Genomic DNA, 25,291 nt, shown 5'->3' with positions numbered 1-25,291 from the left:
ATGGTCCCCCAAACCCGACCCACCCCACGGGCCACCCTCCGCCGCCTCTGCCCCTCACGCTCGAGGCCGCCTCACGCCGCGCGCAGCGCCGAGCTCCGATTGGCTGCACCGCCTGTGGGGGCGGGACCGACGGACAGTCACAGCCAATCCGCGCAGCGAAGGACGTTTCCCGCGGGGTGGGGGCTGCGCGCAGGCGCGGCGGGGCGGGGCCGGCGCGGGCGTGAGGGAGGGAGCGAGCGGGGAGGGCGAGAGGAGCGAGCGGCGGGAGGGAGCGGGTGAGGCGAGGGTAGTCCCGCGGTATCCGCGGCGCCTCGCCTTCCAGCGGCTTTCTCTTCAGCGAGCGCCTTTTCTTTTCCGCGGAGCCCCCATCCCCCTCTCCACCCCTCAGTCGAAGTCCCCCGGTCCCACCGCTATGTCTCTCGGCCAGCGCCTGGCCCGGCTGGCCGCCCACCTGCAGGACCCGCGCAAAGTGGCCGCGTTCCAGCGGCTCTGCGGGGTGGAGGGGCCCTCGGGCTGGGCCGGCGCGGAGCAGCGGGGGCCGGTGGCGAACGGCGGCCCCGCGGGCGGGCAGGAGCATCCCACCGGGAACGGGGCCGTGCCCGGCGCGGCGGGAAGCCCGCGGCGCTGGAGGAGGAGGCCGCGCCGAAACTCGCTGACGGAGGAGGAGGACGGCAGCCAGGAGTTCGCCACTCGCAGCCGCTTCCTCTACTATCTGTTCAGCCTGGGCACGGAGCTGGGCAACGAGCTCTTCTACATCCTCTTTTTCCCTTTCTGCATCTGGAATGTGGACGCCTGGCTGGGCCGGAGGCTCATCATCATCTGGGTGTGGGTGATGTACCTGGGGCAGTGCACCAAGGATGTGATCCGCTGGCCGCGCCCTGCCTCGCCGCCCGTGGTGAAGCTGGAGGTTTTCTACAACTCCGAGTACAGCATGCCCTCCACCCACGCCATGTCGGGCACCGCCATCCCCCTGGCGCTGCTGCTGCTCAGCTACGGCCGCTGGCAGGTAATGCTCGCACCTCCGTGTCCTCATCGTGCGCCTTCCAGCCCCATGGGGCAAACCTGACTGCTCCTCAGGAGGGAGGTGGCTGAGTTTGGTTGGGAAAACGTCACATTCGTACCTTTTTTCCTTGCCTCACTGTTAATTTTTTTTTTTGTTCTGCTCAGGTAACGAGAAGTGTTCTAGTGGTTCTGTCTTGTGAATGGAAGCTGTGCTGGTTTTGGGGATTAGCTCAGCACGCTTGAAAAGTTCGCAGTGACAATCTGCGTTTTGTTCCGATGAAGGTTTTTTTCCAGCTTGTCCATTTGCGCAAAGTTTGGATAAGCATCTAATGTTTTTACACGCATTTGGTTTTACAGAGTGAGAGTTTAGTGGAGCGCCAGTAACTAAAGGGTTTCTTGTTGATCCTTCTTTGCTTCGAGTCACTTTGTAGCGTCACTGAGTTGTAGCTTTAGCCTTTTCTTTAACGATTTTATTTTCATTAACCACAACCTGGAAATGACCCTAGTATTTGTACTTTCAGGAGGTTTTACAATCTATCAATGTGTTCATAATTAGCAGGAACTGATAATCTGCGATATTTTCATCACCTTCATTCAGCAGAATCTCTAAAATCTGGCTGTTGCACTTGGGGTCAATAGATAAGTTAAAATAACACTGTTGATCGCCTGCTTTACGCAAGCAGTGGCATGTGCTTTGGCGCTGGCTGCTGGAAGTGCGGCAACAGCAGCAGCTCCAAAGAAAGCACATCCAGCTCCAAATCGCTGCTCTGAACCACGTTCAGCAGCAGCTGAGAGAAGGCTTTCCCAGGTAAATGTTTTAAGAAGTTAGGCAGTAATTAGACTCTTAAGCTGTTAGTGTTTACTAATCCTTACTGTAATACCTGGTTTAAGGTGGATGTTAGTCATGTCGGTAGAGAAAACTAACTCTGATCCTAAGCTTCGTGCAGGGGCTTAACTCTTGTCCTCCCAGTTACTGGTAGCAGTCACCAGTTGTCTGCTGTGGCTCTATCTCAGCGTCTAGAACGGGTGACTGAAAGGAATGGCGTGATTGAGGGTCAGAGATTTTATTTGGCCTCTCTAACCAAAGATTATTTATCTGTTTCTGCAAGGTGAATGCATGTGCCCAGAAGGAAGCTCTTAGGGATTCGCTGAAGTATTACATGCTGGAGTTATGCCGGCATAATAATTACATATATATATAAAAAATAATAATGTCATGTTCTGTGAGTGTTTGAAATAAATATTTGAAGTTTTGCCACTGAGATGCCTACTCTCAAAGTTGTTTTATTTAACTAAATGACCCAAATCTGTATATATGTGGTTGTTGCTTGTTAGGTGTGTAGGGCTGGTGGCAGCTGGAAGCACAGCCTGGATTTGCACTCTGTGCGTGTGGGAGCGCTCATTGAGCAGTTGCGGTGGATCAGCTTTGCACAGACCGATGTCATGTGTGCCCGTCTCCATGGCCTCTATGGGAGCAGCAAACCGGCTGTGAAATGTGTGAAATGGTGTTTTTCTAATGAGCCCAGTTCGATCTGTGCTTTGCCAGCCCTGCACTCTGTGCAACATTCTGCTAATTGAGTGAACATATTTACCGTGAATGCATGGTGAGAAATCATAAACATTCAGCCTTGGTATTCATCTGGGACTGTGCTTATGGAATGCAGAAGGAAAGTGTTTGAGTCTTGATTTCAATTCCTTTTTCTTAGAAAACAAATATGAATAAAAGACCTCTCTGAAACCAACTTCTGTCCTTTCAAAATACTCATGTAAAAAAATCCCTTCTGATTTTTACATTATTTCCATAAATTAATCAGTAATTAACCAGTGGCACGTCAAGAGCCTTTTCATTAACCTTTCATCTTCTGTTCTCCCTGTTTTACTTGTGTTGAAAGGGAGTAGAACTTATGACATCATTTTGTCATGGAAAATGGTGTTTTGCTGGAAATGGTGTTAAAAAAGACTGAGCTCAGAAATTCTTGGAAAGCTATTAAAGAGGTTTTTAGTATTATTTTTATTAAATTGTACAAATTTACTAATAGGTGCAGGTTGCTGGATTTAAACCTGTTGGTTTAACCTCTTTCTGTGTATATTTAGTATAAAGAATACTTATATATACTTATATTTAGTATATTTATATTTATAGTATATTTAGGTTTATACTAAACCAAAGAAGGCTTCCCTTGCTCTCAAAGATGTTACACCAATGAGGAGGGAATCTTTCTTGTGTGGCTGATTTCCAGTTTGCCTTCAGTGATCTATGACTTCCTACTATTGTGTGGTAGTTCTTGTCTAGCAAAGACGATCTATTTGAGTCTTTTTCTTGAAGAAAACAAAACAGAGCAAATGTGCTCTTATTTTTCTAGGTGTGGCCCAGATTGTCCATTTAAAAACGTTTGGATTGCAGAAGGGTTTTTTCTCAGCCTGTTGACTTTGTGCTTTTCAATTTTTCAATGCCTTTAAGCAATTCTGTTACAATTATTTTTACATAGTATTCAAAAGGATTTTTGACTGTAAAACAAAAATACTTTCTAAAAATGCAATAGTTCTATTGAAGTAAAATGTTTTCAGAGATAATGTATTTTAAAGATGGTTTTGGGAAATTATCACAATTAGAGACTTTGGGCATAGGGAATATTCAATGAAACTCTCAGGCAGAAGTGAGTTAGATATGAGGATAACTTCCATAGTAGCTAACTGTTCTGTCCATTGTACCCAAAGTTTTCAATTTCTTCTTTATGAGAGCTTGCCTGAAACTTTTGATTCTACTTGCACAATCCATGTTCATTTATTTATTTAATATGTTACATTTCTGCAGGGAAAACTACTTATTTCAACAACACTTCAGTAACCAGGAAATATAAAGCTTGTGTCAAAGACACATGAGAATTTGGGAGTGTTAAAAGTGTTGATTTTTTTTTTCCCACCCTCTCTTTGAAGTGCAGATACCCTGAAAGAGGAGGGCAAACATTTAAAAGACAGGGAGGTTGTAGATCTTGATATGATGTAGGAAAAAGCAACCTTTATAAAATTGGGGAAAACTTGATTTCTTTGAAGTCCTGACAGTTTGAGCCAGGCTGGGCTTATATCATGTCCCAGATGGGATGAGGAGGAGATAATATGAACTGCTAATTATCCACAAAATCTCCAAAGGCTCAGGCTGAGACTACTGGAAAAAGTCTTTTTTATATTTTGTTTGATTATGTTGAACTGCTGATTACAGATAGACACCAAGATGTGTTTTATTAGAAATGGTCCTTGAGTTGGGATGGTACCTGAATGTGTCAGAACTCTGCTGGCTTATTTTGAGGAGAAAAAATAAATATCAGCCAGGGGATACAGAAAGATAAATATCAGAAAATAAAGAAAAATCAATATCAGCCAGAGGATAGAGAAAATTTGCTTGTATTCAGAGTTCTCCAGGATGCAGCCTGGCTGTGTGCATTGGGAAATGAGGGGTTTGCCCTCCTTCCTGAGCTCAGTGAGGAACTGCTGACTCTCACTGGGGCCACCCAGCAAACTTGAGGAGCCCCGGGCTGGGTTGATGAGTAGCAGCCTTTAACTGCATTAACAAGGCTGATTTACCTTCTGAGGCAGCTCGAGGTGCTGAGTGTGACAGCCTTGCTGTGTTTGATAGCAGAGCCTGTCACCAGTGACTGACCTGGATAAACAGCTCTGCTGAACCTGCCCTGGGTGCCTCTGCTCTCCTGTGGCCTCTCTGCAGTTTTCATTTCTCTTTTGACTCTCTGTGGTACTGGTTGTGTAAGGCTCTTGTGTGGTACCACGTGAAACTCCCTTCCAGAAATCTTTCATCTGCACTGTGACTTTTATCAGCCAAGGCTGCTGAATGTAATTAAATGAGATGGGTTTGACAGATCTGTGTTGGGATTTCAGGGAGATCTGCATGGTTCTGACTGACCCCTATTGAAGATTACCTCTAGAATTGTCTGCCTGCTCTTTCATTTCCAAACTCTCTGATCCCCACTGGAAATGGGGAATAATTGGTTATTGGGGGTGAATAAACAGTCTAGTCACAACAGTGCTACAGTGAGAATTTTGCAGAAAGGGGCACACCCTTGTTTTAAATGTTTGTCCTTGGTGAAAGGCTTGCATTTTCAGTGAGATTGATGTAGTGATAAACTGGAAGCTGCACATAGGGGAAGGCATCTCTTACACACAAAGTGTGTGTGCAGAGCAAGTGCATCCCCTTCAGAAACCTTCAGAAAGTGACCCATCACCCCTCAGAGGATCCCAAATGGGCCCTTGGCTAAAATACTGAGATGTTGGCAAAGAGATGTGTGCATGCTTGTCTAATTGGTCTTCTTGAACATGTTTCCTAAACAGTCCAACAAAAACTCTTCTGCCATGGGGAGCACAGCTGAAGGGATGATCTGAAAACACAAAATTACCCACACAATGATTTGAGAGAGGGAGAAATGGGAATTTGGAGGGTCAGCTCTGGCCTTGCTTTGAGTGTGTGGGATGTAAGGTCCTCCATGGGCCATATTAATGCCTGTAGTTTGTTTGTAAAGGAAACTGAACCAAGGTGTTTTTTGCAGGTGTTAAAAGTTTAAAAAGAGCAGAGCCAGTTCTGACAAATGTCACTGGGAATCTCTGCCAGAGGAATCCAACAGCCTGTCTCATTAGACTCTGTTGATTGTCATTAAATGTATTTTTCAGTGTTGCCTAAGCAAATCTTTAATTAATGTAAAGGGTCTTGGGGGAAAACATGTAAAAACAAATGCTCTGAGGTTGGATACAGAGTTTTTGATGAAAAGGTATTCAAAGGAAATATTTCTCAAGCAGTTTCTTTTCTTGGTGCATTGTACACATGTAAAAGCACTCCTTGTTCTTTAAATATGCTGCACTGATTAAACTGAGAAAATATTTTGCAGAAAAAATGTAGTTTTAGGTACTGGGGCATAAACAGAACAAGCCATAAGTAATTCTTATTAATAGCTGTGTTCAGAGAGGAATTATATTTTTAATGACTGCAATGAAAAGAAATAACAACCTAATTCCTATTGTTACTCCTCAATTTCTTTTCAGATTAGGTGTAGCAGAAAATGAAATGTTTTAACTTCCTTCAGGACTGGCATTGAAAAGTTTATCTTGGAATTTTAAGAAGAGGTTCTTGTAGTGATATGTAACACTGAGGTTTTTATATCTCTTGGTTTTAATGTTGGTCAGTGCAAGAAAGGAGAAAATCATTGATAAATGTAGCTCAACCAGTGGTATTTACCACCTGGCCCATTTGAAAGAAAGAGTTTGTTTATTTTTCTTGAAATGACTGATTGGTGGTCTCTGTTTTCTAACAATCCTCTTCTCCCTTTTCTTTTGTTCCCTTCACAAAATCATTTTTATGCTTTGCTCTTTGAACTCATCTGTCCAGCCAGGTCTGGGCTCATTCCCATAAACACTGATTATTGCTTTTCATGCCTATTGCCAGTACATGGCCCAGATACCTTTTTAAAAGCCTGGTGCTGCAAGTGCTGCTTGGATTCTTTCTATGAACTTCAGCCCAAAATAATTGTCTCAAACTCAAGTTGCACTTCTGAGTTGTGATATCATTAAAAAAAGATCATTGAATACTGTAGAACACTGAAAATATTAGGAAGTTACTTTGGAATCATTTGTGGGTGCTGGAAACTTCTGTGCTTTAAAAAGGTAAAGAAGTGAGCATTTAGCATCTTTTAATAGTGTTCCCTTATGAAAGAAGGAATTTTTGACCTAGGTCAAAGCTTTTAGGACAGATTGTTTCCTTATAAGCATTTTTAAACAATGGTTGTGTTATTAAGACTCTTGGCAGAAAGATCAAGGAGCAGGAGGAGGATGGGGAGGGTTTTGTGTGTGGTGCAGTCAGGTTTGCAAGCCTGTTGTGGAGGATGTAGTGGAATTTTCTATAGGATGGCAGTTTTCTTTTAAAAACATAGAACATAAATTCTCAAAGACTTACTGAGAGTATTTTCACTGCTGTTTTACAAATATGAATTTAATTCAATTTCTTCAATCAAAACAAGATTCTGGATATGAGAACAAAATTAGAGTCTAAAACATTATGAGTAATTTATTCAGTCAGCTTTATCCCTAGCTTTACCTTAATAGGTGAAGTTAAGAAATCAATTAACTTCTTAAATTTTTTTTTAAATAACATGCTTATTGGTTTAAGTTTTTTAATTTATAAAAAAGAAAGTATGCATTAAAAAAAATTAACACATAGAATTATTGAGGTGGCATGTTGGCTGTGGGGAGGCATAAGGAGTTTTTGAGGATATACATGAGATGGTCTTAAATGAGGGCATGGACACAGGGTTTGAGATGTTTGTGTCCAAAATGGGCTCCTCCTGAGTGTCTGACTGAAAGTGATACCAGGATTGATCAAGATTGAAGATACATCAATTCTTTTATCAAAAGAGCGAGCTGAGAGAATGAAACCTTGTTTCTGTTCTACCTCTCCCAGCTGTGATCTCTGTCAAGCTTCCATCCACACCCTCACAGGATGCCAGTCTGCCTCCTGATGCCCAAATGAGCAAAACCAGCAGTGAATCAGGGAAGGGGGTAGAAGCAAACTTGTGATCTTTTGTCCTTTGTGCCTCTGTAGGTCTGATCTGGCATGGGACTAAAACTGCTGGAATTCAGCTGTCTTGCTTAATATCTCTTATAAAAATACAAACCCAAGTCAACACAGGAAAAAGTGCTTATGACTTTCTTCCCTGAACACTTGATATAAGTTTATATTCAAATTTTCACATTAGTCTTTTATAAAATATAAAAGACTGGAAAATATATAAGAGTTACTGTTATATATTTTATAAAAGACTAGTAAAAGCTGTATTATAAAACTACTTATAAAAGACTAGTAAAAGCTGGTTTTTTTTTACTTTGAATATTCATTTATGATTTGGAGAGGAGATTTTTGAAATCCATTCTCATAAAACACTATTATTACAAGGCTTGCTGGTACCTCAGCCTTGCAGGCAATAATTTGGAAGTTTATTTATGGCATCAGCTTTTTTTCCAAGGATGCAGGTGATGTCCCTGTTGGTGTGACTCTGCTGAGCTCAGAGGTGTGTGGGAGTGCTGATGTTCTCCTTCAGTCACCTTGTGCACTCAGCCCTGTGTGTGAGGACCAAACACAGCCTGTCTCACCACCCCAGGGCAGATTTAAGCAGGTGTTACCAGTTTGGTGTTCTGGGAATTCTCAAACCCAGTGGCTGCTCTGAAAGGTAGGAGTTAAACAACCAGGGTGTTGTGCTTCATTTGTGATCAGTACTTGAAAGGTGCCTGTAAGAAAGATGGGAGCCAGCTCCTGTGGGCTCTTGTGACAGGAGAAGGGTGATGGTTCTGAGCTGAACGAGGGTTCATTTAGCTCAGATGCAGGGAAGAAGTTTTGTGCTTCTGCTGGTGGAACACTGGCACAGGTTGCCCAGAGGAGGGGGATGCTCCATTCCTGGAAACATTCAGGGCCTGCTTGGGTGGGGCTCTGAGCAGCTGAGGGTGTTCAGGCTATTTTACTGTGTTTTGCACAGAGAAACTGAACTAGCCCGTGTTCTCAGGGTGTTTATTCAGAATTAAAGATATGACAGAGCCAAATAATCTTTCCAAAACATTCTTCAGAGCCAGAGTTTCTGTTTCTTTCTTACTCAAACACTCCTCCCCTTTGAGTTCCCTGACAGCAAGCATCTCTTCTTTCATTTTCAGAATTATTCTAGTCTGCCTGCTGTTTACAGTCACCTGCTGAGGCCTCTTAAAATCAGATTTCTCACCTAGCTATTTCCTTCATATTCCTTGTTCTTGGGATTTTGCTGTTTAGCTGCTCTGACCTCTTCCTCTCAGCCACAGAGTCATGAGCAGCTGCTGAGCCTGGTGCTTCATTCATCTTCCTGCTAAAGCTCCTGCCTCTCTCTCTGTCAGGTACTGCAGAAACAGGACAAGACTTTATTAAAGAAAAGCCTTACCCCTGATGGGGCTCTGAAAGCACAAAAATGTGTGTCAGGAGACAAGGATGGACATGGGCATCAAGTGATGGCAAAACAGTTTGAAACTCGAGGCTGCTCTTGCTGGGGCACAGCTGTCCCTGCACAGGCAGCACTTGTGTGAGGGTGCTCATTCCTGCTGCCCTGGGACCACAGCACAGACGGACAGAGGGACAGAGGGACGGGGCTGCGCTTGGGAGGGACCAAAGGAGCTGCTTTTGGGGCTGCTGCAGCAATGCTGGTGTCTGAGAACTCTGCAGTCATGTGTGGGACACAGTTACTGGGGCAGTGCCGGGATTAGCAGAGTTCTGAAAGGCAGCAAACTGAGTTTGTTCCTTCATCACTGCAGTCAGAAATAAATCACAAATACACAGTTCTGCTGAGATCCACTTTGTAGATGAACGGGATAGAAGCAGAGATAAATGTTGCTACAGGAAATAGAGTTTAGTCTAGATGGAACACAACTATGAGCTGTTTAGTATTTATGTTGTGTTTAGTCTTTATTTTAATGTGAAATCTGCTTCTTATGTGAAACATAAGCTTCCTGATTTTCTCTTAGTTTGAGAATGTTGTTTTAGTTTTGTTATGCCAACATGGTCCTGGAGTTGAGAATTCAGTGAAAGTTGGATAAAGGCAGAAGAGTGATAATCCTATCTCAGACCTTTTACAGAAAGCCTGATTTTGGAACTTTACAATCTGTTAAGTGGCCTTCACAGAGGACACAGAACTTCCTCCAATAATTTTAAAGATATTTTCTCAAATTTGTTGGATATTCCCTTCAGGTTACCTATGAAAGGAACAAGGGAAAGAGCAAGACAACAGCCTGTAGATTTTGTTCCTGGGTTTGGGTACATCTAGGCTGCCTGTTTATATTGAACATGTTTATAGTAGGAAGAGAAGCAATTTTGGAAACTTGCCATTTTATCTTGTGACTGTGTCTTTTATAGAATAGTGGCAAAAAAGGAAGCTGTATCCTGTCTTGTACAACATTTTGCAATAGTGGGGAAAGCATTTCTGACTGTGCTGTAAAATGTAAATTAGCATAGCTTTATCCAAAACCTGAGCAAGTTAAGAAACTGTTTTTCCACATGATATGTGTTTATTAAAGCAAAGTATTTTATTTCTTCCTGGTAAACAGTCCTTATTAATTAAAAAAATGTGAGAAGGCAAAAATAATTGGAAGTCATTGTTATGATTTTTGTTTAACAAATGTGGCTTGTAGGAGGAAATTTATGTGGGTTTGGAAAGAACAAAAAAGATTACTGTTTTAGGAGTTTCATGCTGCTGCCCAGAGATTGAGTCAACAACTGCAGAAGCCCTAAAACAAAGAATTGAGGAAGGAATTGAATTTCTTTTTAATTTTGTTATGAGTTCCTTCTTTTCAGGAAAAAAAGTGAAGCCTTGATCCTGCCTGGGTAATTGCTGACAGTACAAATATGGGATGGAGCTGCTTCACCCAGTGTAAAACTGTTGCACTTTAACACACTTGTGGTCAGTTTGGGATATCAGAGCATGGCAGGACAACTGCTGCAGAGATGGAGATGTTTCTCACTGCTTTGGAAAAGTGATCAAAGCACTGAAATTCATACATCCTGAATGCAAAGAACATGGGGAAGATTGAAAGTTTGACTTAACAGTTTATCAAAAGGTGCTCTGCTAGGCCTGTGGAGGCTAGGGCAAGGAAAAGGGTAAACATCAGTGGCATTAACTGGATTTAATTATAGAATATTCATAGAATGATTATTTTTAATTTTTTTTTTCAAATTCTAATATGGTTTCTGCATTTCTCTTCCCTACCAGTATCCCCTTGTGTTTGGACTGATCCTGGCATTCTGCTGGTGTTCTTTGGTTTGCTGTAGTCGAATTTATATGGGAATGCATTCAATTTTGGTAAGAAAATAATCTAATCTACTGCTGAACTTCTGGTTTAATCCTGTTCTGATTTAATAATCTTCCATTACATTGAAGGTTTTACAGTGCAGTAATTATATACAGATGTATTTTTGTAATGTTCTACCATACAGAAACAGAAGACTTAAGATTTCTTCAGCATAGAAATTGATAAAACAGCTAAAAGTGGCTCTCTCCCTAAACTTATACTTGTCTTTTATAAACTCAGTCTGTGGTTAAAACTTAACAGGTGTTTAATGTCATCTTTTAGTGCAGAAATTGATGACTGCTCTAAAGTGTAGAGCAAATTTTCCTCTATAGAGTAGAGATCATTCTGCAGAATGAGAAAGTGGCTGTTTAAGTTCATTCCACGTCAGCTTCTCAAAGCATGAGCATTTTGGAGTGCCACTCTACATGCTAGAGTTTCATTTACCAGAGTTTCTAAATCCAGGTAACAAAGTTGTCATCTTGAAAAACACTCATTTATTAAACAGATGAAAACTCCCCAAACTGAAACACAAATGTATGCAATGTAGAAATGAGAAAACAAGAGCACTACAAAATGGCAATTGTGATGCAAGATCACTTATGGGGGTGGCTAAAGATGTTTTTGAGGATCACGTGCTAGAAGCAAAGCTAACAGACAGAAAAGGGTAAGTGTGGTAGGGAGTTTAAAAGCTGGTAGATGAACACAATGTAAAAAAGAGCATGGGAAAGTAAGACAGCTCAGAAAAACTAAATGACATTTTTGCATCAGTAGTTAGGAGTTTCCAATCTAAAAGCACTCTGTCAATATGATGTGATGCACTGATAGTTCAGCTGACACAAAATGTCACAGAACAAAGTCGTGCCACAAATAGTGAGCAAGCAGCCAGAGCTGTTTTGCAGTTTCACATCTGAATCCTCTGCAGAGTTTGAGGGAATGGAGTTCACCATGTGGTGCCTGCAATGTACATCAACCACAGTGCCTGAGTTTGGGGGGAGTAGGTGGCAAATAGAGCAGAAAGGTTTTTTTTGTTGCTTCTGAAATGAGCAAGTCTGATGTTTATATCAGCCAGTTTTAGTAGAGCTGTTATCAAGCTTTCAATTAGTGGAAGCAAATAAAAATGATTCATTGAAGCTGGTGCAATACAAACCCTGCTGATTGAAGTCCCACCTCCTGGCTCATGTGGAGGAGCTGATAAGCATGAAAGTGAAGGCAGGCCACTTTGTAGTGCTTGGATTGCACAAATTCTTCTTTAACAATCAAAGGTGACAAAAGTAGTGGAGAGTTCCATGCAACTGAGTGATCAGTTAACTGAAATTTAATGCTGGAGTAAAAAAACCATTGGGTAATCTTTTCATTAAGAAAAGACCTTTAAAAACTGAAATTCATTTAGGAAGCCACAGAGGTTATCTCTTCCTCTCCTTTAATATTTGGAAACAGTTCCCATTCTTCCAGCATTGTGAAGCTGCAGTGCAAGTTGAAGCTGCTCTAGTGCCTGACTGCAGCGCTCCCTGACTGCTCACCAGCTGCTGCTGCTGCCAGTGCTGGCAGTGTTGTCACCCAGGCCCTCAGAGCCACTGCTGAGCTGTTTCAGCAAACCTAAGTTGGCAGAACATATTTAGCTGAGCTGGATTTGTGCTGACTGTAGGTTGGAATGCCCTGGCCCTGGCCAGGGATCAGTGTTGCCAGCAGAAAAATCATAGAAGAATCACAGAATAGTTCTGGGTTCAAGAGACCTTTAAAGATTATCTAGTCCTAGCCCCCTGCAAAAAGCAGGGACATCTTCAGCCAGAACAGGCTGCTCAGAGCCTTGTCCAGCCTGACCTGTATGTTTCCAGAGACAGGGCATGCACCACCTCTCTGAACAGCTTGTACCAGTGCCTCATCATGCTCATTGGAAACAAAAATATCTTCCTTATATCCAGTCTGAATTATGGGGGCAACAGGGTAGCTATAGATCCAATGGTGTCAGGAACCCACGTCTTAAGAGAGGAACCCACTGGCCATGGCAAAAAGTCCAAATATGGACAACACTGGGCAAATCCAGACCAGCCGTTTTTTTTATTATTAGCACATCAGTCTCAGAACATTGTTACAATGGAATTAGATGTTAACAGCTCACTGGCCTACCGGGAAGTGCCACAGAAGGTGGGGTAAAATGGAATGACATAAAATCATCTCAGTTTAGATTTCAGCCAATCACAAAAAACAAGACATTGACAAGCTTTCCATCCAACCTTTTAAAACATACGTAATGGTAGTTAAAACAAAGACTATTTTCATAAGAAACAAAGAACAGAGTTCTATTCATGCTAGCCTTCTAAAGATATACATTAAATAAAACTGTTGCCATCCTAAAGCCAAACCTACAAAGTCCTATTGTTATTTGTCACGTCTACTGCTTGGGAAACTTTTCTGCTGTAACAGAACTTCGGGCCACATCCTGAGGCCTAAATACTCTTTTTTAACCATTTCCTAAAAACCCTCTGACTTTATGGATTCCAACATGAATCTCCCCTTTTGAGTTTAAAACCATCACCCCTTGCCCTGTTGCAACAGGCCTTACTAGAAAGTCCAGACCTGCAACTTGAGTGAAGAATCCTTTGATCATAACTTCATTCATGATCTGGTCAGGATGCAGGTGATTTGTGATCAAATGTAATTCTTTACCTATGTTTAACATAAGAAAGAGTTTATCCTTTAAAGGGTAAAAGATGGGAATCTACTGTCGCAGACATTTTTTCATAGAAATCCTTTCTTTCACATTTGTCCATCTTCTGGGAAGCAGAGCCCCAGAAGAAGAATGTAAACAATTGTTATCAGCTGCTGTGAAATGTAGCAGGTGCCCCTGTGATTGGCTCATCTTCCTTGTGTACCATTAAAGGCCAATCACAGGAGCAGCTCAGGGACAGATTCCCTGCACACAGAACTTTGTTATTCATTCTTTCTATTCTATTCTTAGCTGAGCAGCTCTCTGCAACTTCTCTTCTTTTTCTTTTTAGTATAGTTATAATGTATTATATATCTTATATCAATAAATCAAGCCTTCTGATCAAGAAACAAGATTCTCGTCCTCTCACCACAGTGACCATCTAAGGTAACTGTAATAATCTACAAGTTGCTTTTAACACTACAGCAGCTAGGCTTGAATTCTTGTTAATGTAATTCTTGTTAATTCTTGAGGGCCTTTTTTTTAAATAGTCATTACAGTGAAACCATATCTTTCTCTTCAACAGGACGTTATTGCTGGATTTCTGTATGCTATTCTTATCCTGGTTATCTTCCATCCACTTGTGGACCTGATTGACAATTTCAACTTAACTTACAAATATGCACCTTTAATTATCATCAGTCTCCACCTGGCCCTGGGCATCTTCTCTTTCACCCTGGACACGTGGAGCACATCAAGGGGAGACACAGCTCAGATCCTGGGCTGCGGTGCCGGCGTGGCCTGCGGCTCCCACGTCAGCCACATGCTGGGCCTGCAGCTGGACCCTGCTCCCCACAGCCTGCCCCTGTCACTGTCCTCCCTCACCGTGGCTGTGTTTGGAAAGGCCATCCTGCGCTTGCTGCTGGGGGTCATCGTTCTGTTGCTGACCAAGGTGGCCATGAAGAGAGCCACCATCCCGCTGGCGTGTCGCGCGTTCCGCATCCCGCAGGGCGACGTGCGCAGGGCGCGGCAGCGCATGGAGGTGGAGCTGCCCTATCGCTACATCACCTACGGAACCGTGGGCTTCTCCCTCATGGTCGTTGTCCCCGGCCTCTTCCATTTCATTGGGCTTTCCTGATGCAGCCTGATCGCTTTGGTAGGGAGAACTGAGCTAGTTGCTTTTTGAAGAGGTGCACTAGTTTGCTAAGGGAAGGCCGGCCAGCTGGGCTTTAGCAGAGCCTTCCTGTTAACAGCAATACAAAGCAAGCAAAGCATTTAAAGGGCTTTGCACATCTCTGGGGATGGTTTAGGGCCAGCAGTCAAGCATCAGTCCAGGAGAAGTGCTGACCTCTGTAAATGCTGAGTTTTGGACTTATTGCTGTAACCAAGTCTGTGTGTGTGTGATGCAGTGAATGTATGTGGGATGGCTGCCAGGCTGTACCTGTGTACACTGACACTTCAGCAGGAGTGTCTGACAGCTGATCAGAAGGCTCCATTCATGATCTCTTTGCCATTTCACAGTAATTAATTCAAGTTGTTGGACCATAAACTGTTACATTTGCTTTCTTCTAGTTTTTCCTCAAGTCCTGCTTCAAGGTATTTCAATTAATAGGTATTTTTAATGGACCAAACTTGTAATGAGGTTGAATTTTTCTAAATAAACGAGCAAAAGCCTTTTTCTTTAGCCCCCTTTGCAGAGAAAAATGTCTGGATTAGCATTGGTAGATATCACTAGAGTATATATAATTCAGGTACTGTATTTTATGGTTTAATAACTGTGCCTTTCTGTTGCTAAATTAAGAAATGCCATATATACTGTGATGTAAAAATGCCTAATTTTATGGAAAATCCTACGTAATTAGGCAGATATTAAAAAATGTTAATTGTCCATGTTGCTGACATGGTCCAAGTTAACCAGAATGTCCAGTTTTTACTGATCAAAATTGCATAAATGAAATGACCCAGGAATTGTGTCCTTGAGCTCAAGATATTGTAAATGAACAATAGTCCCTTTTGTAAGTATTTTTAATGTGTATTGTAAGTTACTGCAAGAGGATATATTTTTCTGGAGATTGTTTATACAGTGGATGGATATTCAAAATTAATTATTTAAACATATAAACAATAAAAGCACCCCATTCTGCAAAGAAATGGGCTTCACTTATTATTCCAAACTAATCTAGAAGGACCACTGCTTTTAGGTATTTGGTTAGAAAATATTATTCTAGAAAAATTTGTATTTTTATGCATTAACAGACTATATTTAAAGGTGATGATCACTTTTACCCAATTTAGATAGTTATAAGACAGTGTAACAATTAAAGTAAACTTGTAATCATTCTGCTTGACAGATTGTGAGGAGTCAAGGCAGTGTGGTCAATGCATGAATGGTTTGTGATGTCTAAATTTGGCAGGATTTTATTATGTGCTTTTGAGCTTGTAATGATCCTTTTCCCTTCCAGTGTAATTTCATGTGCCTTTTTTCTGTTTCATTTTGTCTTGTTCATGTGTTGCCTGATCTGTTCTTTCCATGTCAGGAAACTGCAGGAAGGTGTCTGAGCAGACACAAATGACTGAATTTTGTATTGTACTTGTTCTGCAGGAAAAGCATCATTTGGTTGGCAAATATGGTGATTAGATAGAATGTAAAGCCTAGGTTTTTTGTAAGCAGTATTTGGTTTTAGAAGGATTTTTATGTTGGAGATCCCTCCAATATGGAGATTGACAAAATTAACTTCACTTTCTTTGAAGCAGACGAGGTTTATGGTACGCTGGCACTGGATGATGTGAAAAACTTCACTTTTCTGGTGCATCCTGAATGCACTGCTATGAATGTATTCAAACTGAGCTATCCAAAACTGAGAGTGTTCAACAACTTCCACAGCTGAAAAGACCTCACCCAGTAGAAAATGGTTAGCTTGTTTCAGTGTGTATTTCTGGATTTGATTTTTGTGTCTGTTCCTCTTTTTTGCAGTCCAATGCAGAATGTGCAGTTAGAGGTAAATTGGTTTCTGGGGTTTTGAGAGTGGGATTTCCACTGATCTGGCTTCACACACCAAGATAGCCATTAAATAAACAGCTGGGGGAATGTACACAAAATGCCTTATGCTTAAAGCCCTAAGCAAGTGGTGTAGTTTCAATTATATTTAATTAGTCTGAGGACTGTTAAAAATAATAGGATAACTTTCTCTGAAATTTAGAGCATATTCTCCTTAAATATCCTAGCTTTACAGTTTATAGCAAAAAATGTTTAAATTCTAGCACAGAAAAGGTAAGTGAGCAAAACTAATTTTTTAAGGTACATATTGGACTTGTAAACTTGGAGTTTACATCATAAAGAGCATAATTAAAGCTGTATTTTCTAGTTTGCTCTCCTGTAGTATTAATGGAACATGAGATGTACTGTGGAGGATCTGGAAGGGGTGAAAAGATCACACAGAGCTTTCAACAGGCTAAGGAAAATTGCACTGTAGCTTATTCTACTGTCATAAATTTATTTTTTATATTTTTATACAGTACATTGAGTAAGTTCAAACCATCATGTTCCATGTTCCACTCCCCAGGAAATGTCCATCAGAATGTCTATACAGCACCTTCAGCAACTGCTTCACTGATGTTTACATGAGAAAAAGTTCTCCTGTTCTGTTTTCATGTTTTGTAAAGGGAGGGCAGTTAGCACAAAATGTCATGCAATATGAATACCTTTAGAGGATAAAGAATTACAGACATGCACATGCTCAAAAATCCAAGTAAAGTATTTGTATTGTTGTATAATTTTGTTTACTGATAAGCTAAAATTCCTTGGAATTGGGCATAACAAAGCAGCAGGTAAAACTGGAGCACTTTCTTTGCCCTGATCTATTCTTAGAGTTAAACATGAAAAATATTTCTAGTGTGAGCACCAGCTGGTACCAAATTCTTTATAAATAAAGTTAACATAGCTTTAAGAGGTAGTCAAATGTCTTTCCAGCAGGAAAAATGCTTGAAAACCTTTATGGCATGGTGCAAAAACATCCTGCTAGTGAACTCCCTCAGTCCCAGAGAGAAATACACTTCAAAGAACCAGGTATGAATGCACATTTATTACAAAAAGCTGCAGGCTAAATTTGCCTTTTTTAATTATTGTGTGAAATAAATCTTTAAACCAAGAGAGCAGCTTGACACAAAATTCTCTTTTCCAAGAGGCTGAAGAGATGCAAATTAGTCTGAGACTGCCTTAAACATAGGAGCAGGATTTTTTCTGGCCTGGCCCTCACTCAGAACTGACATGTGCATCTTGGGTGAGTTTTAGAATATGTTATTTTAGAAGAAATATTTCATTTTTATAGAAAGCATTGCTTTTGCTTTCTCCTGTGTGATCACCTGTGAAGCTGTTGGGTCTCTGAGGAGTTGGAGGAGCAACTTGCAGGTAAATTGGCAAACCAAAGGCAGTTGGGTTTTGTTTATTTATTTGGATTTTTTTAAGGTTATGTACAGCATTTCTCCTGGAAAGAAAAACCAAACAGAAAGATGCATTTCTTTTAAAAATGGCATCTCCAAATGTGATATGTGGCTTTTGTGTTGTTTATTTTTTTCTTACCAGAACAGTGTTAAATTGTCTGGATATTAGAAGCTAATATGTTTTCCTTTGTTTTGTTTTTTTTTTTCTTTAATTACTGCTCTCAGTATTTTTTACTCCATTTTTTTTGCTTATTTCTGAGAGAGTGTCCAGAACTTCTGTAAGCAATTGCTACTTATGTGAAGATTGTAATTTTGAACCTGTAAATAATTAAGGGTTGTTAGCTGCAAAAATCTATAAAAACAAATCCTTGCATGCTGTAAGTAAATACATCTGTTGTGCTAAAAGTTGTTTCTGTTTCAGTATTTGCTTTCTCAATAAAAAAAATTCAGTTTTCACAGACATAACAGAAGATATTTAATACTTCAGTGGTATGAAAGGGCATTGCTGTCAAACTTTACTGGGAGTTCTGCACTTGGTTCCTTCCACAGGACACAGAGTGAAGCCTGAAGGGCAAGTGCTGACCTGTGAGCAGTGAGTGTGAGTGACTCAGCTGTAAATGTGACAGCCTTGCTTTTGGGTGATTCCTTGTTAAAATCACACTTTGCCCTGTTTTTGTGAGATTCCTGAAGGGCTCAGCTTGCAAATCCATTCTCTGTATGGTGTAGGTGGGACTGGCTGCACATTTCCAACACTCCCCTCTGTACCATAATTCTGTGAATGAAGAGACCCCAGAATAAAGTCAGTAGATAAAATGAGATAATTGATTTCTTGGGGTATTGTGACTCAACTTACTGTAATTGGTTCTTGAGTGGTTCTTTGGTCTAAAGTAGAAGTTTGTTGGTTATATAATTTTATTTCTGTATTCTACAAATGACTTCAAGGAAACGAAACTTTTTTGGGGAGGAAGTTGAATGACTTCTTACCAGACTTGATTCTGCAGGAAAGCTTAAGTGGACTTTTGTTTCAGAAAAAAATATATAAGCCTGTTTTAAAATTTACAGCCAATGATATATTTGTCAAATTGATAGATTAACTGGGTCACTAACATCCTTGTTCTTGCAATACTGGACAAAGGCAATGAAAGCTGAATTTGGAAACAAAATGTGATATTGTGTGGCAGAGAGGACAAAGCACTTTAGGTGTTCTCTAAAAAGCAAGTTTCACATGCTGGTTTTGAAGCAGATTTAGCCATGCATTGGAAAAATATCTTTGCACTCCATTCTGTACCAGAAATTATTTGCATGTTGGTAAGAGGCCTTGTAAGAAAAGAAAGGAAAGCAGGGTGTGCTTGCAGTGTATGATCAGTAACTGTTCCTGTAGGATCTGAGGAGAAGAGAGGGTTCATGGGATAACAGTACCTTAAAGATACTGACTAGTAAATGTAAATAATTCCCATCAGGTTGGAGACTTATATTAGTCACTAAACTTTGACTAAATTAGTCACTAAGTTTTCCCACAAGTTTATTTTTGCTAGAAAGTGTAATGAAAGATAAGAGTGATGTTACTGAAACAGAAATTAGCTCTTAAGATAATTCTAGATGACTGAAGTATCAAAACTGAAAAAGATCAGTTCAGGAGCAAGTAATGGGAACAGTAAGAGTAGAGTCTGAGGGGGATTTTGTATTAAACAATGCACTTAAAAATTATGCCAAAATTTGGCCTACACTTGATTTATATGAAATCTGTAGTACAATATAGTACATATATATATATACACACATTAAAAATATTGTGTACTGGAGCTTAATTTTTATGTATGGATTTTTTTCTCTGTTTACTGCATTCCCTGATAAAAGGAAGTTGATAAAATACAAACCAGTGTTGTCTGTGTAAGGTAAGGCTGTATGTTGGTGGCCTTTTGGGAAATAATGCAGTTGTAACCCAGTCTCTCAACCTCTTGGAGAACTTGATTTAAAAAAAAAACCCAAACACAACCAATTGAGATGCAAGCCCTAAGTTGAGGATCATATGTTTGCTGTATAATAGTGTACAACTGATGTTTTAAAAATTAATACATCAGCACTTTGTTTTACTCTTGTTAATGATTTTGTACTCATTGTACACTTCCTGAGTTGTCAATTTAGCTTATATTGACTGGTAACTGAGGTGTCTAACTTCACCTGCAATGTGTGGGTAATAAACTCCTGTTGGGTTCAGTTGTGTTACTGTCTTTATTCCTTCCAGTGCTCAGGGACAAGATGTGAGTTTGTGGATGGATTCAAACCCCAAAACAAACCCCAAAGTTTATATCTGAAAGTTCTTTCCCCCTTATATTTGTTAAGGCTGATTTGATGCAGTAGCTTAGCAAACATAAGCAGAAAATACATTCTGCTTCTGTGTCAGCTGAAAAATTACCTTGGAATATTGAACCCAGCATGTTTTTTCATCTCTCCTGGCATGCCAGTGGCCACATGTGGGTGGGAATTCCTGCTGTAGAGTTCAGTCCTGGTGGCTAATCAAATCTGCAACTGCCTTAGGAAGATTGCCAAAATAATACCTGTAATGAAGAATCCTTTGCAATTGCTTACCTCATGCTGTTAGGCAAAGGGATGTAATCATGTTTGCCTCCTATAGAATGATAAATTTCAGAACATGATGACCCAGATTTCTACTAACTTGCAAAGATTTTTGAGCTGGAAATTCAGGGATGCTGTTTCCCATGCTTCACTGTATGCAGCAGGTACTTTATTAATTTGGTTTTGGTGATTTAGTGTTTGCAGCATTATTCATGCTGTAATGGCTCCTGATTGCTTAGTGGTTATTGCTGTGGACTGCAGTACATCAGCTGCAGATGCTGAAACTCTAAATTAAATAAAGCTTTTACTCAAATTGACACTTTCAGCTTTAAGAGTGAGAATATTTTATCTGATATGATGTTTATGGGACATAATGCTTTCTCTGATCATTTCTAATAAGGTTTGAAGGTGGAAAAGTTGCTAATCTCTTTAAGACAGTGGTAAAAGCACAGAGTCAGCAGCTCTGGCACTCAGAGTGATTTCCCAGCGCTGGTAATTAGCACTGCACTGTGCTCAGATCGTTCTGATGCACTGGCTGTGTGTCAGTGCTGCTATTGTGTCTAGACTTCAGGCTGACTGACCTCACTATTGTCCAGCTGAGAGAAAAATAATAAATGCTTCGGGCCAGGTTGGCTCTTTACACTTAGTGGCCTGTTTGGGCACTTTCTTTAAACCTCTGGTTGCTGGGTTTTTTCTTGTCAATGTAAAAAAATGACTATTTTACAATTTATATATATATATAGTTATGCAGTCACCCTGTTCTAGGATCAAGAGTTCTGGAATACACATCTGATACAGTGGCCTTGTGCTGAGCTTGGCTTTTGGGGACCACCCTTCTGTAAGGGATCTCTGTGTCAATCTGTCTCAGTTGGGGTAAGGAGATCAGATGCTGAAGCAAAAATAAAGATGGTACCCTCCCAACAACAACCTGTACAGCCTGTGCAACCTGACAAATCTTCCTTCTCAAGGAATTGCCCCTCCCAAAGGGCAGTGAGCAGCAGATCTGAGCTGCTTTACCATGCATGCCTTTTGCATTCAGGAATCTCACACGTGGGAGGGGTGGCTGAGGTTCTTGGGGAAAGCCAGCAGGAAGGCAAGGGCTCAAGCTTGGCTTCACTGTTTTGGCTCTGTACTGCAGAGGGGGGCGTATGTGGCCCGAAGTTTAGAGTCCGGCTAGCTGAGGGCGAAAGGCCGACGCCCCTCTGCAATTCCTGGCCAGCTCCCTTCAGCGTCTGAGGGCCTCGGGCTGTGCTGGCTGCGGACTGGCTCACACCGCTGGTATAGGGGAGGAACGGAGCTGACCATTTCCCCGGGGTTAAACATCGGTTTATTGAAGGTGTTGCGGGATCTAAACGCAGGGAAACCAACCGGGAAAAGTTCCTCAATAGGGGGTGAAACAGGATTATAAAGGAGGGGGGGTGGGTACAGGCGGAACCAATCGGGAAAGGTGAGGGGATGAACTTCACAGAACTGACACTCCATGGAGACCAATAATCAAAAGGTAAGGAAGGTGTCCTGGGACCCCAGCCAGCCACCATCTCCAGAGAGGAGAAGGTTCTCGAAACCTGGGAAGAGAAGGGGGTGATTGACTGGGCCCAGGGAGGAGACAACTTTCACTTATAAGGGAAACCAGGGGAGGAGCAATTACATATCCGCAACTATGAATAGCGGTTACTATAGCAACTTAGCTGACAGGGTGGCAGTGGCGGGAAATACTGGGGAAGGGAGGAACTATTTACATAAAACAGGGGGATACAATACAGAAAATGGGGGAGCAAACTAAAAACTTAAGAACACACTACAGCACTGTACAAGCACAGAAAAAACTGAGCATGCATTGGGTGAACTGTGCACTTTGGGTGTTCCCTCTGCTCCCCTCAGGTGGGAGGAAGGCTCCTGCTTTGGTGCCCAGCTTCATCTTTTGGCTTCAGGGAGAAATCTGGAATTCTTGCCTCTAACAAAATGGCCAATAAATCAATCAAACTTCAATCTGTACACCCCTAGCAGGCCTAGGTATTGAGGTTCAGGAATTGAGGATGACCAGGAAAAATGAAATATGTGTCTGCAGTCTGTTTTTCTATCTCAATGTGCCCAGAACATCCACTCAGCCTCTTAGGGACAGCTACAGCAAACAGGGAGGCTGAGGAAGAGCCCTCAGTGCAGGGCCCAGGTTTTTGCTTTCAACATGATCCAATATAAAATCCTAACCTGGCACCTGTGCAGGTATGAGAAGCTGTGAGCACTGTTACCAACAGCAGCATTATTAAAATTAAGGATTGCTGTAGCAAAGAGATGAAAGACACATCTCTGTTACTGCAGGATGGAGGAAGTTAGCTCAGGTTATGTGAAGTCAGGCACTGCTAACTCTGAGCTGACCTCTAAAAATGGTGTCCTTACCCAACAACTTGACTTTGCAATCAAAACTTCCTTTTATTGTACTCTGTAATTAGAGTATATAATTTAATCAGCCCTTGATTTTGGTTTATTAAATGCTTATTCAGCACTAAGTGGCAATTAAGCATTGAAGTGCCTTCAGTGAATCCCAAAACCTGATTATCATCAGTCATAATAAATTTGCCTCACTTGCACATTTTGTCAAGTTCTGCAGATAGGACTGCCAAAAAATTCCAGAGAGGTTTGTGAGCTCCTCCTTATCCCCAACAGAGGAGAACTGACAAGTGAAACCAGTGAGCTGTTCCTTTTAAAGATGTTAAAAATAAACCCCTTTCTCCAGCAAACTGCATTAACTTCTGCTACTTCAGCTGCAGGAATCTGCTGATGGAGCTGTGTTCACTGATCCCTGAGTTGTGCTCCCTGGAATGTACCACTTTGTCTCCATGCACATAGGACCTAGTTACAATCGTTACACTGAAAAAGTTGCAAGCCAAACTACACTGCCACAAGATAACCTTGGCATATTAGGTGGATGCAAACACACAGAAAAAAAAATTAAAAGAAAAAAAATTCTTATTCCAGGCAATTTGCTGTTTGAGTTCTTGACCTCTGGCCTAGAGTACATGACGCTGAAACTCAGATTTGTTTAGACTTCATTTGTTTTTAAGGTGAGGATCTTAAAGATTCCTTTCTCAAAATACCTTTTATGTCTGTAAAGTATCTGTCAAAAGTTACAAGTGATCTCTTGAGCATCTGCCCTGCAATTCCTGTGGTAAAATTCACAGCTGCATCTCTACCCACGGTACCCTGTGACTCAGCAGCATTGCTGTGCTACCCAAAAAATGATATTTTCTGTTAATCCAGCTGCTCTTGTCTGGGAGTGCTGGGCACCAACCCCATGGCTGTAAACTGAGGCTTTCCAGTCGATCCTGCAGCTGTTTTTACCACGTGAACAATGAACAGAAGGTATTTGATGAATTCGTGGCAACTGCCGTGGGAAACTCAGATGAAAAACTACCAGCTGAAAATATTATTGTAACACTGACATTTGCAATACAGTCTTATAATGCATATTGTGTTCTCAGTGGAATCATCTGCCTCCTGTTTGGAAATCTTCAGAACTAATCTCAGCAGTGTGAGCAGGCTTTAGTTCTGGGTGACAGCTCTGGCAGGGCGAGGCTTCACAAAGAGGGAAAGGTATTCACTATGAAAACATGAGTGTGTCATTGGGGTCTTTGTGCTTTGATGTATTTAGATATTTTTCTATGTTCACTGCACTGTAAAAATATCAACCAAATAACTGCTAAGGAGCAAAAATAAACAATAAAGGGGCACTTTTTCATGGCAGTTCGGTGAGCTGTGCATCTGGGACTCCTCAGGAATGCAAGTTCTAATAAACTACTCAAAATGTTGCAGAGTTATCAACAGAAAAGGGTAATCTCTGCTCACAGACAGATAATTGCACTGGTGGAACACAAATACATGCATTATTTATAAGTAGAAACATTTATAAGTAGAAACAGTTTTACTGGAGCATGTAGAATTAAAATACTGCACACAGCTAGTGACAGACAAATGAAATTGTCAGTATTTTCAAGTCTTTTGATTGACTTTCTGCTTTAAGGTGGCATTAGACTGAACTACAAGGTGTGTTTTTATACTGCTTTATGGTCATTGTCCATGTAACTTGACCATGTCATGGGGTTTAGCTAAAGCCTTTTTTATCTTGCTAGAACCATACATAGCTCAAATTCTTAGATTTCCATTTTCAAAAATGAAAGTACAAACTTGGCCAATGAAAATATTTCTATGTTTAAAAAAAGTCTTGAAATAATTTATTTGCCCATGATATTGGTAATATGATATAATATGATTCAATAATTTATTTGTACATGATGTTGGTAATTTATTTGTACATCATGTTGGTACATGATTTCTGGTAAATATGCATTTATCAGAAAAGACCATATATGTGATTTTAACTGCTATGAAAATAAAGCTACAAATTCTTTTCCTCACTGAATAACATCCATCCATCCAAGATTGTGGATTAATGCTACTCATCAGTGCTGCACAGTAAATTCAGAGTAAAACAAGGAATTTTAAATTTAAAAACTTGGGACCATATTAAATAAAACATTAAAAGAAGCAAATGTTTAGTTATGCCATATTCCTTTTCATAGCATAGCCTGGATGTGTTAGCCTGGTAATTGGTAAATAAAAGGAGAAAAATACTGTCTGGAAATTTGACTGGAAAAAAATATAAAAAGGATCTGGGAAAATCTAATTAACCTTCTTGTCCTTTTTCGCGTTTGGGTCCCTCCTAGTAAATAATCCTCCGTGTTCCTGCTGTCCCGGAGGGCGCAGCTCCGTGGGTCA

At 40.9% G+C, this 25,291-nt stretch overlaps 1 protein-coding gene across 1 annotated transcript; it reads left to right on the top strand.

The window, feature by feature from the left end:
- The first annotated feature begins 244 nt into the window (after positions 1-244).
- On the top strand, positions 245-15,649 carry SGPP1 (sphingosine-1-phosphate phosphatase 1). Its single transcript, XM_064714320.1, has 3 exons — positions 245-1,006; positions 10,776-10,865; positions 14,088-15,649. The coding sequence occupies exons 1-3, from the start codon at positions 413-415 to the stop codon at positions 14,637-14,639; spliced, it is 1,236 nt and encodes a 411-aa protein (XP_064570390.1). The 5' UTR covers positions 245-412; the 3' UTR covers positions 14,640-15,649.
- Positions 15,650-25,291: the final 9,642 nt, after the last annotated feature.

The sequence above is a fragment of the Zonotrichia leucophrys genome, chromosome 5, assembly GCF_028769735.1.
Source record: "Zonotrichia leucophrys gambelii isolate GWCS_2022_RI chromosome 5, RI_Zleu_2.0, whole genome shotgun sequence".
NCBI lineage: Eukaryota > Metazoa > Chordata > Aves > Passeriformes > Passerellidae > Zonotrichia > Zonotrichia leucophrys.
This window is presented reverse-complemented; position numbering and strand designations above follow the sequence as displayed.

Bases quoted from the DNA above. Each gene is read 5' to 3' on its own strand.
- SGPP1 (XM_064714320.1), top strand. From the start codon at position 413: ATGTCTCTCGGCCAGCGCCTGGCCCGGCTGGCCGCCCACCTGCAGGAC. The intron at 1,007-10,775 runs GTAATGCTCGCA...CTTCCCTACCAG, and splicing joins TCAGCTACGGCCGCTGGCAG to TATCCCCTTGTGTTTGGACT. The intron at 10,866-14,087 runs GTAAGAAAATAA...TCTCTTCAACAG, and splicing joins TGGGAATGCATTCAATTTTG to GACGTTATTGCTGGATTTCT.